The 17,240-nt window shown below is 43.8% G+C and overlaps 1 protein-coding gene across 1 annotated transcript; it reads right to left on the bottom strand.

Annotated features, from left to right (window-relative positions):
- Positions 1-11,851: 11,851 nt before the first annotated feature.
- LOC129337337 (uncharacterized) lies at positions 11,852-14,447 on the bottom strand. The gene is made up of 2 exons (XM_054990941.1): positions 13,866-14,447; positions 11,852-12,565 (listed from the first exon to the last, which is right to left on the bottom strand). The coding sequence occupies exons 1-2, from the start codon at positions 14,445-14,447 to the stop codon at positions 11,852-11,854; spliced, it is 1,296 nt and encodes a 431-aa protein (XP_054846916.1).
- Positions 14,448-17,240: the final 2,793 nt, after the last annotated feature.

The raw sequence follows: 17,240 nt of genomic DNA, 5'->3' as shown, positions 1-17,240 counted from the left end.
AAACCTACCACATGCCCATTGGACCCGTGCCCATCATGGCTGGTGAAAACTAGCGGTGCTGGGTGTTAAAATTTAAAAAGAGACATATAAATTAAGAGCCTTTGCAGAATATTTAGTTTTGATTCCGGAAGACCCGTTCAATGGAATTGAAATACTGATCGAGAAGTTGAGAGAGTTTGGTACTCTGGCAGGTTTTAAAGTAAATGAACAGAAAACAAAAATGTTGACAAAAACATGGATATTAAAAATCAGGAAGAATGGATGAAAATAACAGGTTTTAAGGCTGAAAACACGGTAAAATATTTAGGTATCACACTGACGGGGATGAACTGTATGCTATTTCAAAATAATTATGTTAAGACATGGAACAAAATCAAAAAAGATATGTTAAGATGGGATGGAATATAGTTGTCCTTGTTGGGGAGAATATCAGTTGTTAAGATGAACGTTTTACCTAGAATGTTATTCCTCTTCCAGACAACACCTGTGTTTACTTCAGATGCACCATTTAAGCATTGGCAAAAGGATATTTCAACATTTATATGGCAAAGGAAAAAACCAAGGGTTAAATATAAATTTTACAAGATGCAAAGGAGAGAGGCGGACTTGGTTTACCGGACTTGAAAGTGTATTATGCCTCCGCATGTTTAATGTGGATGAAGGAATGGATGCTTCTGAGAAATGAGAAACTCTTGACATTGGAAGGTCATAATCTGAGGTTTGGATGGCATACCTGTTTGTGGTATGAAAAAGTAAAGGTCAATGCAGATTTTTAAAATCACTGTATTAGGAGAGTCATTTTGAGAATTTGGAACAAATACAAACAGATTAATACAGAAGCCACCCTTCTGGATTTCAACACAGGAAGCATTTTACAGAAGAGATATTATTTTCAAACAGGGATGGTTGACTTATGGAGATTTATTAGAATTCTCACAAGGAGATTGCAAACTGAAGATAAGGGAGGATTTATTCACTAAAGGTTATAAATGTCAATGGTTTTCCTTTGCTCAACTTTTAGAAAGATTCAGATTAGCTAAAAAATTATGAGGCTTTGAACATGAAAAGACTGAGTTTGAAAAAGAGCTTTGTTCAAATGATGAACATGTTATCTTCAAAATGTATAAGCTGTTACTGAAATTTGAAACAGAAGAAGAATCTGTGAAAGATTGTATGGTAAAATGGGCTAAAAAATTGGGTATAATATAATGATGGATCAGTGGGAAAATATGTGGGTAAAGGAGCTTAAATTTACTTTGAGTGTTAGACTTAAAGAAACATTTTGTAAAATGATGTATCAATGGTATATGTGTCCTGACAAATTAGCTAAAATGAGTAAAGGTATCAAATAAATGTTGGAAATGTGAGAAACAAAGAGGAACATTGTATCATCTCTGGTAGACTTGCTAAAGCTAAAAATGTTTGGACTCAAATTCATATGAATACAAACATTTTTAAAGACCACTATACAGTTTAAGCTAGAAGCCTTTTTGTTGGGATTAATGGGCAAACAGTTGGAAAATCAGCATGGGATTTTATTTTTATACATGACTACAGCAGCTAGGCTTTTCTATGTGCAAAAATGGAAAAATACAGAATTGCCTTCAATTTAGGACTGGATTTTGAAAACAACGGAGTTAGCGGAGATGGCTAAAAAGGTAGATAATGTTTTATCTCTGATCAAAGTTGTATCAGAGATAAAACATTATCTACCTTTTTGTCTAACTGGAATCCCCTAATTGACTTTCTGTGTGAAACGAGGAATAGTGATTTGATGATTTGTGGCTTTGATCTTTAAGAAGATAAATCTGGAAAAAATAAATAGAAGGGAAGCAGTAGTGTAAAAGAACATTTTGGAGACATTAAAGTTTTAAGTATGATGTTTGTTAAAATAAGTGTTGTAGAGAAGAATGGAAATGAAATATGTATTATTGTTTTATTTCTAAGTTCTGTTTTCTTCCTTCTTTTAAACTTCTTTTACTATCTCTTATATTTTTGCTTTCTGCCTTTTTTACTGGGCTTTTAATTCTATTAATAAAATAAAAATTCTCCCCCCCCAAAAAACAAACCTGGTGGTGCTGGGATTCAGGTCCTCTTAGCTGACATCATTAATCTTTCCTTGAATTCTGGGATTTTCCCAAACTTGTTGAAGGAGGCAGTGGTGTGGCCCTTATTAAAGAAACCATCACTGATCCAGCCAATTACTGCCCAGTTTTGAATCTTCCATTCCTGGGTAAGGTAATTGAGAGGGTGGTAGCAGAACAGCTGCAGGTATACCTGGATGACACCTCTATCCTGGACTTATTCCAGTCTGGCTTCAGACCCGACTATGGTACGGAGACGGCCCTGGTTGCTCTCACAGATGATCTGTGGCAACACCTGGATCAGGGCGGGTTAGCACTGCTGATACTTTTAGATCTTACAGCGGCGTTCAACACAGTTGATCATGATCTTCTGACCCACCACTTCACCGACATGGGGATTCGTGGGACAGCCCTGCAATGGCTGAACTCCTTCCTTCATATTCAGGGTCAGAGGGTTGCACTCGGGGAACAGAGGTCTGCTTGCCATTCTTTGGTATGTGGCATCCCCCGGGGGCAATTCTTTCCTCGATGCTATTTAACATCTATATGCACCCTCTCACCCAGGTAGTTCACAGCTTTGGGCTGGGTTGTCAACAGTATTCAGATGACACCCAGCTCTATCTGTTGATATATGGCCAGTCTGATTTCGGCCAGATTCCTTGGCCAACGGTCTTGAGGTTGTGATGGCATGGTTACGTCAGAGTCACCTGAAATTAAATCCCCTGAAGATGGAGGTTCTGTGTCTGGGTTGTGGGGCGATGGAGCTGGGGACCTGGCTTCCAACCCTTGGTGAGGTACAACTGAAACCTTTGTTGATGGTGAGAAGCCTGGGCATGACCTTTGATGCCACACTTTCAATGGAGGCCCAGGTCATGACCATTGCCAGGACTGCCTTTTTTCATCTTTGACAGGGCAGGCAACTGGCACCCTATCTCTTGCCCCAGGACCTGGCTACAGTAATCCATGCAACTGTCACCTCTAGGCTAGACTACTGCAACTCACTCTATGCTGGGCTGCCCTTGGGCCTGACCTGAAAGTTACAGCTGTTCCAGAATGTAACAGTACATGTTCTTACTGGAACACCAATTTGAGCGCATATTCATCCTGTGCTGTGCCAGCTGCCCTGGCTCCCAGTGGTGTTTAAAGCCCTTCACAGACTGGGACCTGCTTACCTGCAGGACCGCCTCTCCCATTACATTCCCTGCAGGGCATTGCGCTCTGCAGACAAGCAACTCCTGGTGGTTCCTGGCCCGAAGGACAGCCATCTGGCCTCAACCAGGGCCAGGGATTTTTCTGCCCTGGCCCCAGCCTGGTGGAACACTTTCTTCCTGGAGATCCAGGCCATGCCGGACCTGTTACAGTTCTACAGGGCCTGTAAAATGGAGATGTTCCTCCGGGTCTTTAGCTGAGAACCAGCAGGTGTCCCCCCCGTCTTCCACCTAAGACCACCACTTTTTCTGGGATTGTATTTCTTGGCCATGTATTATGCCCATATGTATGGCCTATATGTGGACTCCCGACTGTTTATTTAAGTAGCCTATGGATAAGGCGCCTGGACTATTTTAATGACTGTCTTAGGATTGTTACTGTTCTTATAGTTTTATGATTAATTTATTGTATTTTATGGATGTTGTGAGCTGCTCTGAGCCCATTCGTGGGGAGGGCAGGGTATAAATCAAATCAAATAAATAAATAATAATCAGGCCATTCTGTGCTCTGGAGTTGAATACCAGGTTAGGTATCAGCCTGGGATGCTTGTCTCTAGATTTTGGACTTTAGAGTTCTACTTTAATTTTTGTGCTTCCAGTTTGCCAAGGTGACATCTGTATCAGATGACCAAAGCCAGTACAGTATTTTAAAATAGTTATTTAGTTTTATTTTTTTCTTTCCTGTCTTACACCATTTCTATATATGTAATTTTTGCACACTTCTTAATAAACTTGTATTAATTACAGTTCTGTAGTGTTATTAGGGTTTGGGGGCTCCAATCTAAAGCCAGTACTTTGGCCTAGTTCCTCAATTCCTAGTTGAGGAATTCAACCCACAGACATCCTACCTGCAGGGCTGACTTCATGATTAAGTAGGGATGAAGACTGGGGCTGAATCCACACTACCCCTTTTCTTCCGTTTTTTTTACGGATTTCCCCCGCAATTCCGAGCCGCGGTCACATTACCTGTTCAGACAAACGCATCTCATCCGCATATTCCTCTACTTTTTAGGAACGGGTTTTTCGCGGGATGTAAACGGTGGCCGTGAACGGGCAATCCGCGATTTTCGTGGCTTTTGTCTTTTAACCGTTCCCTCCTCCATTTTTCTTGCCGTTCCCAGAGTTCCTATTGGCTGTTCAAAACATCCATAACTTCGTGTTTTGTGAATTGACCTTGCAGTTTTAAAAACATTTGGCTATGCAGAATCTAGTCTCCTTTTTTTTGGGGTCAATGGAATGTTGGGGAATGACTGTTCTTTCGATGGCCCTTTTATACTTTTGCCTTTTTTTTAAATTTTTTTTACTATAATATCGAAATAACGGCGAATAGAGCATTCGCTGTTCAGATTTAATGGAATGGCACCTGATCGTTCAACGAAAGTCATTTTTTAAAGTCACCCTACACAGACGTCTCTCCTTCTCGTTTGCTCTTCCCATGTAATGGTGGCCCAATATGAGCGCGGTCACTGGTTTTTCCTCAAAGCGATGATTTGCAGAGCACCTTCCTTTCGACGTTTTGTAATTTTGTTATACCAAATTTTATGCAGAAAAAAAAATAAAAAAGGAGAACCAAACTTGAGAGTCGCATGCTCAGTCTTGAAGGAATAGCTGCATGATTTGAAGAAAAAAATTTTTCCTAAAAAAAACCTTGCCAGGGTGACCAAGGCAGGACTCACTTTTAATTTTTCAACCTTTTTTTAAAATGCAAGAATACAGAAAGCCCAATTCCAGCATGCAAGTAAAGGCTGTGCAGAGGAATATGTGGAATAAAAATTGGCCCAAGTAGGATGGCTCCTGGTCCTTCTTACACCTGGCCTAACACCTCCTTGCCCTCTCCATGGGGCAATGGAAAGTTTATGTCAAAGGGTGAATGCAATCACATGCAAAACACTCTGATGCAGGATTGCTTGCTTTCTGGACTGCTCCCCTGACATGTTTCCAGAGAATGACAAAAATAACACCAAGAAACAGTGCAAAAAATGATTTAATGTCAAACTTGAAACAATCTAACAATATTTTTTTGGGTGGTAAACAGGAAAAATATTTTCAAAAGGAACGCATTTATTTTCTTTTAATTCAACATTAACTGCATGAATAACTTAAAACTATTATTAACACTTTACACAAATTCAAAGCAATCCAAAAAAATTTACAAAATTGAGGACAGTTCAAGTGTGTGCTGCTCTGTCCGTTCGACGGTCACGCCGTTCAAGGGTGGACACCCTTCGCGCCAGTCTTCTCAGACGCCCCTCCACCATGGTCATCCTCTCTTGCAAGTTGGTGACTGTGGAGAGGTTGAGAAGTGGATAGATATTACCATCCTCCAAGTGCAGGGTGTATCTCACCTGTCAAAACAACACTTACTTGAGGCGCCCAGTCTTCCTTCCATGGCCTCCATAGCGGTGAGAATGTCCTCCACACCTCTCCTCCTGGGTTGGGTTTTGGTGATTCTCGGAGCACTAGTTGAGGGAGCATCCTCTGCTGACGTTCCCGGGGCACTTGCTTCAACTGTGAAAGAAAAAAATTGTGAACTTTGACAGTTTGTCGAAATTAGGTTATTCATCTATACATTGGCAATTCAGCTTTGCAGCATGTGTTGGAAATTGTAATTTTTTTAATTTCAGGAGAGCGAATACTGTAGGATAAAGCATGTTCAAGAGGCACAACGTCCCACACGTACAAAACCTGTACCACTAGACAGCAAGCTTTAAAATAACTGAAAGCCAAAGGACAACACTTCATATTTTCTGAGGTGCAGATTTAGAGCACTGTGCTATTGAATTGTTGACCCATGCGTCTTGTGACCCACAATTAGTGGAAATTTAGGCACTAAGCTCACCAGAGTGTTGCTGTGTCCCTGTGACCTCTGTGTCCTCTGGGGCGGTTTGCTCAGGTGACTGTGGAGGATTTTCCTGTGCTTCCTCCTCTTCTTCCTCCCCTGCACGATGAGCCGCAACTCTCCCACGAAGTATGGCTGAGAAGGAAACAAGTCAAGCATCAGAGAATCGACTCAGACTCAGACATGACAGTCATACTTTCTATTAATGAAAACAAAATAAACCAATTCAATTGATATTGGGGGGGGGGGGAAATGTGTTTCATGCTCATACCTAGGCAAGCTTTGAATTTTTGACTCTCTCAACTTCTCTCTAACACCAACTAATGGTAGAATCAACTCCAATGCATGCTAGCACGCCTCAAGACTGTATCAATCTTACATAATTTCGCTAAACTTTAGGGACAGGTAACAGGACATTCCAAAAAGCAAGGGTATCCGCTGTATCCTAAGAAAGCCAAAGGGTGAGCTTTCGAGTAAAAATTGCAGAACGCAAAGTAATTTAAAAAAAACTTACCAGCATGTCTTCGGGTCTGCCAGCTTGGTCTCCCGGCGAGATCCCAGAGGTGCATGAGACTGGTGAAGTAGGGGGGCTTTCCGCTTTGGCGAGGAATCCCCTGCCAAGCTTCCAGCGCCCCATAAAAATCACCCTTCACCCTTTTGAATTTGGACCGACACTGCTCGGGGGTCCGCTGGTGACCTCGAGCACTCATTTGCCTTGCAAGCTTGTGAAATATCAGCTTTGTTGGCAAATGAGTGCTCTTCATTACACGCTCAGCTTTCCCTGAGCGTGCAATGAGGTCCAGAAGTGTCTCCACCTCTTCATCTGTCCAGAAGACTCCCTTAGCCCGTCCTGCCATCTTATTGTGAGATCGATATTACAGAAATAACCTTGGATGATACCTAACACGAGCAAACAACGGCTACCAAAAGGCGCGAAAAAACAAGCAGTTCATTGGTCGATCGTTTGAATTTTGTCCAATGGGACATGCTCTAGTGCAAAAAGGAGGGAAATCAACTCTGAAGACTGCCTAGCTTTCCCGCGCAAATGTATCGATTTTCAATTAATTTTTTTTTTTAAAAAAGGACCAGTGACCCGGAGGACATACAGGAAAATGCTGTTCAAAACCTCACAAAGGTTAATCTCTGGGGATCCGCATCTTGGTCGCACAAAACGGCTTTTGCCGGATTGAGGCAATTGCACATTTTACAGTTTGATCGCAGAACCGACATTGTAAAAAATAGAAATACATCCACCCCAGCCAAAACATAAGACAACGCTTCGGTGTTTTCAGGGTCTCTAGCGGTCCTCCTTTGTAACAAAACTTCGATATAACGGAATTTTGAAATATAAAAATAGATAAAAGGAATGGAGAGAGGTGCCGGAGCCGTTGGGCTGCTTTGCGCATGGTCGGGGAATAGATTGAACAAATGGCGGGAGAATGCAATTCTGGTCTAACTTTGAGCTACTGGGGATCACATCATTCTGTCAACACCTCCGTTAAAAGGTGGAAGGGAAGTATTATCTTTATTTGTCTTCCTTTTTTTGGGAGATTGAAGCATCGAGAGCAATAGCTTAAATATGACAGCCCTGCCTCCAGCTTCATTGAGATCAGTAACATGGAGGGAACGCGAGGTGCTGGACTTGCTTTCTTTTTGGGGAGAGGAGAAGATTCAAGAAGCCCTTAGGAGCTCCCACAGAAACATAGACTGCTTTCAAAAGATCGCGCTGATGATGTCCTCCCGTGGCCATCAACGCACAGCCCTGGAATGCCGGAACAAAACCAAAGCCATGCGTTTGGAGTACAAACGCGTGATTGCTCACAATTCCACCTCAGGCAACGGACCAGTCACCTGCCCATACTTCAGGGAGCTGGACAGCATATTGAGAGGTGATGCAAGTGTGAAGCCGAGAAGAATTGCACACAGCTTGAATTTGGGTATTGGTCCCCAGGAGCTGAACAGGCCTGATATAATCATGGAGGGATCAGAGGAGTTATTTACCCATGATTTGGTGACCGTGGATTCCGCCCTCTTGAGAACCTCGTCACCAACGACCATGTATGAACGTGAGTGCACAATAGACAACATAAAAGTGACACAAAAAAATTTATGTTTGTGCGCACGCTCACCTTTCTGAAAAGCTAATAATGTGAATTTTTTTTCCATGACACCAGAAAATAACTCAACAACGTCCACGGATGTAGCAGATGATGACCTTGACCGCACCATAGATGGACTGGAAGACAAGGGTGAGTATTGATTGCACCTGTTGGGGGCCAAATATGTATTTCTTGTTTAAGAGCTAATTTCCATGTTTCTTTCTATTGTGGGATCCACCCCTGCAAAGCGTCATAATCATTTGGGGATGTCATGTGCTGGCATTTTTTTAATATTTTTTTTTAAAAAACAAAGGTGAACGAACCAGACCAGACAAGGTTTGTGTGGTTTTGGCGCATTCCTGCCCATGAAGATGTGATCCTTCCTTCTCTACCGAGAGAAGTGCAGGTCACCATCACGTGTTATTTCAAAGCAGAGTACATTGCCATGTGAAAATCTTATGCCGAACGGTTCCATTTCTTAAAAAAACGTGTTGTGAAATCCAAATTTTCCTTCTGAGAATCGTACTGATTTGGGTCTTGCCTTCAAGGGGGGATGGTTGGGTGTTTTTAGAACTGTTAAGACACGGACCAGATCGCTGTCCTTGCAAGAACGGCGTTACCCGTGTCCTGCAGACATTCATGCTGATACAAAATCAGGAGTCCATTGAGGCACGCAGTTACTGTGATTCGTTGTGTCACAGTGCCCACATTAAACCTTTACCTGTTTAACTGAGAACTGAATTGGAGACGTAGGAAATGGACACAATTTGCCCCTCTGATGTGATCTAGGAGAGGTAGCATCTGCATCTCCAATATTCTGCATGCCATGATCCGGTGACAACCCCATCTGGCCACAAACCTGGAGAATGGAGGTCAACCATAATTTTTTTGCGTACCTTGACCAAGGAACACCCTTTCTAATCACTCATAATGTCACGTGCTTCATTTTGCAGAGAACGATCCCAACGGTGCCAATGGTGAGGGTGATGCAGACAGTGAATCTGACCTGCCAATGGGCCATCGCTTGCGTGACAACAATGGTGAGTGGATTATTCATCGTCGGTTAGAAAAGTAAAAATCTGTGTACTGGCTAATCCAAAACAGTGGTATGCCTCTCATCTCAGAGCACGCACCTGTGATGTTGAAAACGGTTGTTCCTATCCACCTCATAAATTTTTGTTTGGCATACTGGAATTGATCCTCCCCGACAAGCTCATTCTACAATCCACAACAGCTGACGATACTCAATCCACATGCGTGCATGGCAATCCATGCATGGACTGCTGTTTTGTGAAGTGTTAACTGTGTTTTAGGCTACCATTGTGGCAGATTGAAGAACAGTGCTCCTGTCATGACAATTCACTTCTTTGCTTGGGCCCAGTCTGGAACGCATCCCACCATCACAACACTTTCAGCAATGCTTTGTGATTATACATGGCTGTAGTGGAATTAATGTGTATGGATCAATAACAAAAGTTTTCTCTCACACATTTAGGAAGATTGAACGCATGTTTGGCAGAACTTTCTCCGGGGACAAGGTTAAACCAAATCAGAAACAGGAAGAGGCGTAACGCGGCACTATATGGCGTGGCTGACCAAATGATGAACCGGTCTCGGCAGGAACATGACGCTCATCTCGCAGAGTGGAGGATTGACAGAGAGGTCATGTGTGAATGGAGGTCGGATGAGAGGCGGCTCCAGAGAGAGTTTTTGGAGCAGGCAAGGTCAGAAAGTGACAACTTTGCTAGAGCATGGCAACAGAACATTGCTGTGATGACTGATGCTGTCCAAACATTAAAAGCACTAGGAGAGATGCTCACAAGTCAGCGCCAGCAACCACTTGTCACGCCAGAAACAGAACAGTTGTCTCAGGACGTTTTAACTGTCTCTAACAGGCACACCAACAGCAGACGGTCATGCGTTGGCAAACCTAGAGATAGGCTGACCCTCTGAGCATTGTGCCGTGTCGTTCTATGATGAGTCTTTGGTTTTATTGTCACCACAGTTTTAATAACTGCAGTTGTGTTAATTCAATTTTTGGCTAGGTGTTTCTAACAATGTAGAGCCGCAAGTTCAAATTTCCTCCTGTTCATTAAAAAAAGTAATGTTTGCAACTTTTTATAACGTCCATACATTTTTCTTTTACTGCAAACTGCAATTTCATCACTTGTGGAGGACACATCAATCCAGGGCGACTTGGTGATTGGTCCACACTCACGCCCAGTTCAAGTAGGACCACACCAGTCGCGTTTTGACATGGAGGGGCTTTTCCACGCAAAATCTGATCTAGGCTGATAATGGTGGTTTATTTCTGGCATGGCCTCAACTGCACTTATGGGCACTGTTTGTGCAATTGTAGGGTTTCCATGATCTCAAACTTTGCCCTCACACTCAGTCCCATTCTCTCATCACCGCAGTCACCCCCTTTTTTTGTTTAAATCAGTCCGGGCATGATTGAACTTTGCCCACCCCCTGTATTGCCTTTCCTTATTTCTCACCCATTCCATGACTTGTCTGGCCTCTGACTGAGACAAAGGACAGTTCCCAAATAAACCGCTCCGGCATACGCAATGGTGAAAATTGTCCCCATTGGCACTCAAGACGTGTCTTGTGTCAACCCAATACTAAATAACAGAGTCAGCCAGCTGTTGGTGAGACCACACACACACACACACACACCCCAAAAGAATGGGAGCCTAAATCATGTTCCGTTTGTGTCTCCAAACAATTCCCCCTTTTTGGATCATATTTAGAAAAAAAAAAAGTTAATGGAAAAGATGTATTCTCTCATGTTAGGTGAGACGATGTTTTCCAAATTTAAATCACGTCCCTCCTGACCTGTGACAAACAATGATTTGATTGCCCCCGAGATGTTTTTCCACTGATGCATCCAGCCAATGGATCGTGGAGTATGCTATTTCAAGCTAAGCTTGAAAAAGAACTCATGGGACAGGAAGCACCTTTCCAGCTATCAATGTTTGGTGCTTTTTTGATGTTACAGAACCTATGCTCTTTGGGTGAGATGGAACCTGACAAAGACATTTCAGTAAACCATGAGTTATTTCAAGGACAACTCGGTTTGTTCTGAAAAGCACATCCTGCAAAGTGGCAGCAGTTGTGGATTTCCTTGATGTATTTGGCCATCCCTAATCCGATCTCTCCACATTTACCCAGACTGCGTGCTTGGATGAGTCCAGGAACGTTGTTTTCTAATGCTGCAAAGGCAAACATGTTCAGCAATGGTTGGCTGCAGAAATGTAATTGCTGGAGACTTTTGAAATTTCAAAAATGATGGTTCATTGGGAAACATCATTTTTTTATCTGTTCTCACACAGCATTGTGCCTAAGCATGAGACCATAGTGGAAATATCACATTCTGGAAGGCAAGTCAACCACGCCACATATTTCAATTTTCCTTCCAAAGTTTATAATCAAGTGTTCTAATTCAAAAAAGAAAGATATCAGGAGAGATTCTCTAATGTTATGTTGGGTGTTTTTATTAGCATACAATAGGAAGGAAGAATATTTGCAACCCCAATCACAGTGTCTCTTCATGTCTTGAGCCCGGTTAACATGTGTGTTGTTCCGGTTTTCATGTTTGGCCAACACACACAAGCAGTCTCAGAGTGAGTCCATCCTTCCAAGGATGTGTCTAGCAAGGGCATCGCGGACCATCTTGCCCTCCGCAAGGTGCCCGGTGTTGCCATTGTAATCTTGCTCCTCCTGTTGGGACAGCAGCACCGGTGAGGGACATTCACCACCACCCACTATCGGGTGCCCTTTGCTCTCGCACAAATTGTGGAGCACCACACATGCAGTCACAACCGAGATGACATTTTGCTCTCTGATCTGCAGCCTGTGTGAGAGACACCTCCACCTGGATTTCAATCTACCGAAGCTCCTTTCCACCACGTTCCTGCAGCGAGCAAGTTGACGATCGAAATTCCGCTGTGCAGTGGTTGTTGCGGTTCGGCCGTATGGCTTCATGAGCCACCTGCACATGGGATATGCACCGTCAGCCAAAATCACTGGTGGAATCCTAATCCCATCCAAAACCATGTCGTGGTTGTTGGGGATCAGTGCGCCGGAGTCCATTGCAGAACACAGGGCGGAGTGGGCAAAAACAAACGCATCATGGTTTTTGCCACTCCACCCCACCTCAGCGTCCACAAACCTTCCTCTGTGGTCCACGGTCCCCTGGAGCAGTATCGAGGAGTAGTTTTTCCTGTTGCCATACTGCTCTGGACGGCCACCAGGGGCACAGATGGCGATATGTGTGCCGTCTACTGCTCCCACGCAATGAGGAAACCCCATCCTCCTGAAGCCATCCATTATCTGTGTGAAAAGACAGGGTGGGGAACAAAGACCACTGTTTAACCAAACTGAGGGAACGATTTGGAAGCACGGTCAAGTGTTGTTGCAATACTGATAGAAGGAACAGATTCCTCAGTAATTCGAATAACAAAATGCCCAGGGTTGATATAGCTTGATTCTTGAAGGACCAATTACAAATGGGTTAGTAGCACATTGTAGAATGTGTTCTGAAGTGTTCAATCCCCTTAATAAAATCAATCCACGTATGTTTCACTGCTGACTATTCCTAGCTCTCATGTACAATGATTCAAATACAGTTGCCATGGATGTTAAATTGCTTGCCACATGAAAGCAATGTGAACATTTACTGTGTGACAATGTTTCTCGCGTTGTTCCAGGGACATCCACCACAACTGTTACCGGGATCTTTCCGAGGAATAGAGAGGTGATTTTTCAGGTGGTGGCATCAGTCTAATAACTTATTTTGTGGGGGAGCAAGTCCATAGAAGTTGCATTCTGATCATTCGAACACAGAAAGAGAACGATATGCACTCTCTCTCTGCTCCGTAATGCAGCTTTGATTCAACAGAAACCAAAGGACCAAAAATAAACCCTTCAGAGACTGTCAGATTGATGGCTTAGCCATGTCTAGAACTATCGAATATGTGGTCTCTCTACAGAGGTCAACTGTAGCCATGGGGACAGCAAGTATTAACAATGCGCAATTGGAGACACCATTGCAGTCCCATGGGGCCAATAACAAACCTGAACAATCTTATTTTTTTTAAACAAAGACCACAGGAAGGAATTGTCCAGCCAAGAGCAGACTTCTGTGGCGTGAGACACTGTGCAGACAGTGACCACACTGGTCCAAAATCACAATTATGCCATCATGAACCGAATGTGGTGGGAGAATGGCACTAAGAGAGGATGCGGTCGAGTTTCACTAAATGGGATTTGGAACAAAGTAAAATTTGTCTTGCCTAAATTCTGCTGGCATTAACATTGCTGCAGCGGACGCACCACAGCAGAAACACATGGCCACTATTGTGTTGCCGTTCAGCGCATTTTCAAAGGTTAATACATAAATTTGTTTAGGTGCGGATTGCCAATCCAGTTTTACAGTGATGTCATTGGAGAGACAGTGCAATCCATCACTCCATTGTACCAATAGCTTCTTTCTGGGGGTGGAAGCGTAGAGGATGATTTCATCACTGTAAATGAAAGGGTTTTTAAAAAGTTTTAAATTTGCAACACAGAATTTTTTTAAAAAAGTAATTACCGTCATAACGAAAGTGTGCAAGTTCACTGTATAACTAACCTGTGTAATAGAGTCTCCAAAGAGAACCGTTCTTGAAAGCAGGTGTAGCTCGACGGCAAGGCAGAATTCTACGACCGCAGAGGCAACCGTTGACTTGCCAAGTCCGAACAAGTCACTGGTGACCTGGTAACTGGTGCCGCTTGCAAGCCACCAGATCGCAACAGCAACTCTGCGCTCAACAGATATTGGGGAGCGGAAGGTGGTTGTCTTTCGCTGAAGCGTTGGACGGAGAGCGGCGACCAACTCCAAAAATGTGCCCTTGGACATTCTGAAACGGCGAATCCACCGATGTTCATCCCAATGTCGCAGCACGATGTTCTCCCACCAATCCGTGCTGCGTGGGTATACCCAATGCTGCCTCGGTTCCTGCATCTCTGCAAGAAAAAACCACTGCTGTCGGGGCTGGCGCCGCCGTCTTCGTGCACGTGTCATTGCCAAGGTGGTGAACGAGTTGCTGGACAAAAATCTGGCAACAGCCCTGCGCCTTTGGGCACGGTACCGCCAGCAGGCCAGCAGCATCTGAGACTGGCATGCCATCATAATAAAAAGCACATGCCCGATGATCGCCAGAATAGGATCCATTTCAAAAAACACAGATTGCAAAAACACCAAATACAAACACACCAAACAACCATTCAAACCCACAAAGAGTTTTTCCCCAGACACTTCCCCTTTTATAACGTTTTTAAAAACCCCACCAAGAAACGCGGACCAATGGTGTTGCTGTGCTAATTTGATGTTTCGAAATGGTCATGTTTCCTTATTACGCATGTCCGTTATAACGGAATAGGTTTTTTTTTAAAAAAAAAAAAAGGCGGGGAAAAATGGTCCCGCCCAAAAAAACGGTTTTCGGGCAGCCGTGTGACCGCGAGGACGCGCGGAAAAGGCGGATTGGAGGTGGAGATGTGAACAGAAAAGACAAAATCGCGGATTGGAGGCAAACGGAAGATACCCGGAAAAAATGCGGGGAAAAAGGTAATGTGGATTCAGCCTGGGTTCCTCAGTCTCTCAGCTGAAGGTTAGTTATCCTGAGAGGTGAGGATTCAACCCCCACCCCAGTAGTGTCTTTTGTTCTTGACCTCCACTCCAGCCTTCTTGCGGTTACAAGGGCCATGACAGTAACAGCTGGGGCCTCATAATGCTCCCAAAAATTTCACTGGTAGTGGGACAGTGTTCAGTTTTGGCTTGAGATAAATCGAGCTATTTCTGGGCTTTAAAAACATGGTTTTCCAAGCCCAGTACTGACTCCAAGCTAAGAAGTTTGCCCATCACTAGCCTCCCATTCTTTTTCCATTGGTTGGGAGAGGATGCCCTAGAAACAGATTTCTCTGCTCTCCTCTGTGCCTGTATTAGGTTTTTATGTATCACGGTGTTTTTTATTGAAGTGGAACAGGATCTTTCCCTCCTCCAGTGGTGGCAGAACTGCAATTCCTAGTGCTGAAGACATTGTGCTGCAGTTGTTATGATATAAATATGGGACTGTGAGATATTCCTTAACAAAATAAAGGATTCTGGGTGTGTTTAACTTATAGGAGCGTTCACAAGCTATAAAAAAAGTGCTTCTGTCTGCACACTCACAGAATTTCAATTGACAATGGCAATAAATTCAAATGTGAATCTCAGTTTAAAATGCATTGTGGCATTCCCTGTTTGAATTGTCACATGGAGAATATCCCCCAAATACTTGAGAAATCTAAATTCTAAAACAGGACAAATTCTATATGAAATTAGACCTGATTGAATTATAATAAATTAATCATCCACAATCAAGGGCCAGTATACATTCGTTAAAATCAAATGTTAAGGTTTTCTGACCATGAACCCCTTCAGGAGATGAGTGGGTGGGTATGTAGGTGGATAGATAAACAAACTGACACACTATACAAAGTATCAAGGCTCCTTTCCATCAGCACGTACTCTTCACTCTATTCAAATCAGGCTCCAGTGATTTATTCCAACAACCTACACATTTAAACACCTGCCCTATAGAAAAGAAGCTTGTTAAGAAGAAAAGAAAACCTGCCCTATAGAAAAGAAACCTGTTAAGAAGAAGGCCTGACATGTTACATTTGTGTGTGCAAGGAGACTTTTAGATGGGGGGAAACTGAGGTATGTCATCTGCCCCCTATATCCAGTCCTCAAAATCTATCATTACTGAATTCAATTTAATATCTAAACTGATCCTCCACTCAGGTCTGGCGCCAGGGTTTCTGGCACCTGAGGCCAAGTGGGGGGAGGCAGCTTGAGGACTGCTTCTGGCCCCACACACACGTGCGCAGAGGGCACACCCAGACTGCGGGGCGGCGGGCAGCTGGGTGGGAGGGCTGAGAGGCTGCAGGCCCAGCCAGGCATGGTGGGTGGCTGAGGAGGCGCACACGTGTCCCCCAGCCCTCCCGCTCCATTGCTCCATGCACCGCCCCGGACGCCTGCTGCACCTGGCCCATGGCTGCTGCTCCCAGCCGGGGGCATGTGTTGGCGGCGGCAGCAGTGCAGGAGAGCTGGGAGGCTGCAGTAGCTGTGGGCCAAGCATGGCAGGTAGCCGGGGCGGCGTGTGGGCAGCTTCCCATCCCTCCTGGTCAGCCACCCGCGCGCTGCTGCTGCCAGCTTCATGGCGCACGCCACTGCCCCTGGCCCCGGCGCCCCCTCCGGTGCCTCAGCATTGGATGCAGGCGCCAGGCTTGCCTCAATGGAGGCATCAGCCCTGCCTCCACTGCAGAACTATTGAAAGAAATCATCCCTACTTCATGTAATATGACAATGCAAAGTAGGAAGCTATAAAATTTTCCCAAGCAACTAAGAACCATTTTTCAGTCTTGTGACATGTCCTCAAATCAATCATGTTTGTTATCAGTGTCACTGTTGTACTTATTTAAGTGGTATTTCAACATGATGCCAAACAATATTTTGTCAGAGGAATACATAAGATGTACTCTGCAAAATCAGCTTGGTTCTCAACTCTAGGTGGCAGCTTATTCCATCATTTTTCTAACAATGAAAGCATCAATAGTAGATAGTGAGTTTGTGTTTCTTAATACATGTTTCAAAAGCTATGCATATTGCATGATTTCAGAGGAGACTATCCGAACAGTAAAAAGTCCCATCCTTTTCATTTTATATATCCCTAGCTGAAAAACATTACTTTGACCAAGATCTATGGTGAAGCAACATTTGGACTGCTGCATGTACAGTTCCAGTAATCTCATAAAGGAAGTTGCAGAGCTGGAAAAGGTGCAAACCAGGACAGCTAAAATGATCAAGAGATTAGAGCATACTCCCTTATAAGGAAAGACTGACGCATGCCTAAAGAGTTTGGACCTTTCTAATTTAGATAAAATGAAAAACTAAGAGGAGATATGAATGACAGAGACTTCTGAA

The sequence above is a fragment of the Eublepharis macularius genome, chromosome 11, assembly GCF_028583425.1.
Source record: "Eublepharis macularius isolate TG4126 chromosome 11, MPM_Emac_v1.0, whole genome shotgun sequence".
In the NCBI taxonomy this organism is placed as follows: Eukaryota; Metazoa; Chordata; class Lepidosauria; order Squamata; family Eublepharidae; genus Eublepharis; species Eublepharis macularius.
The sequence above is the reverse complement of the archived record's forward strand: the minus strand, read 5'-3'. Positions and strand labels throughout refer to the sequence as shown.

What these genes read in the sequence shown, in the direction of transcription:
- LOC129337337 (XM_054990941.1), bottom strand. Translation starts at nt 14,447, where the DNA reads ATGGATCCTATTCTGGCGATCATCGGGCATGTGCTTTTTATTATGATG. An exon ending in TTGGAGACTCTATTACACAG is followed by an intron (nt 12,566 to 13,865) that starts GTTAGTTATACA and finishes CTTTTCACACAG; the next exon opens with ATAATGGATGGCTTCAGGAG.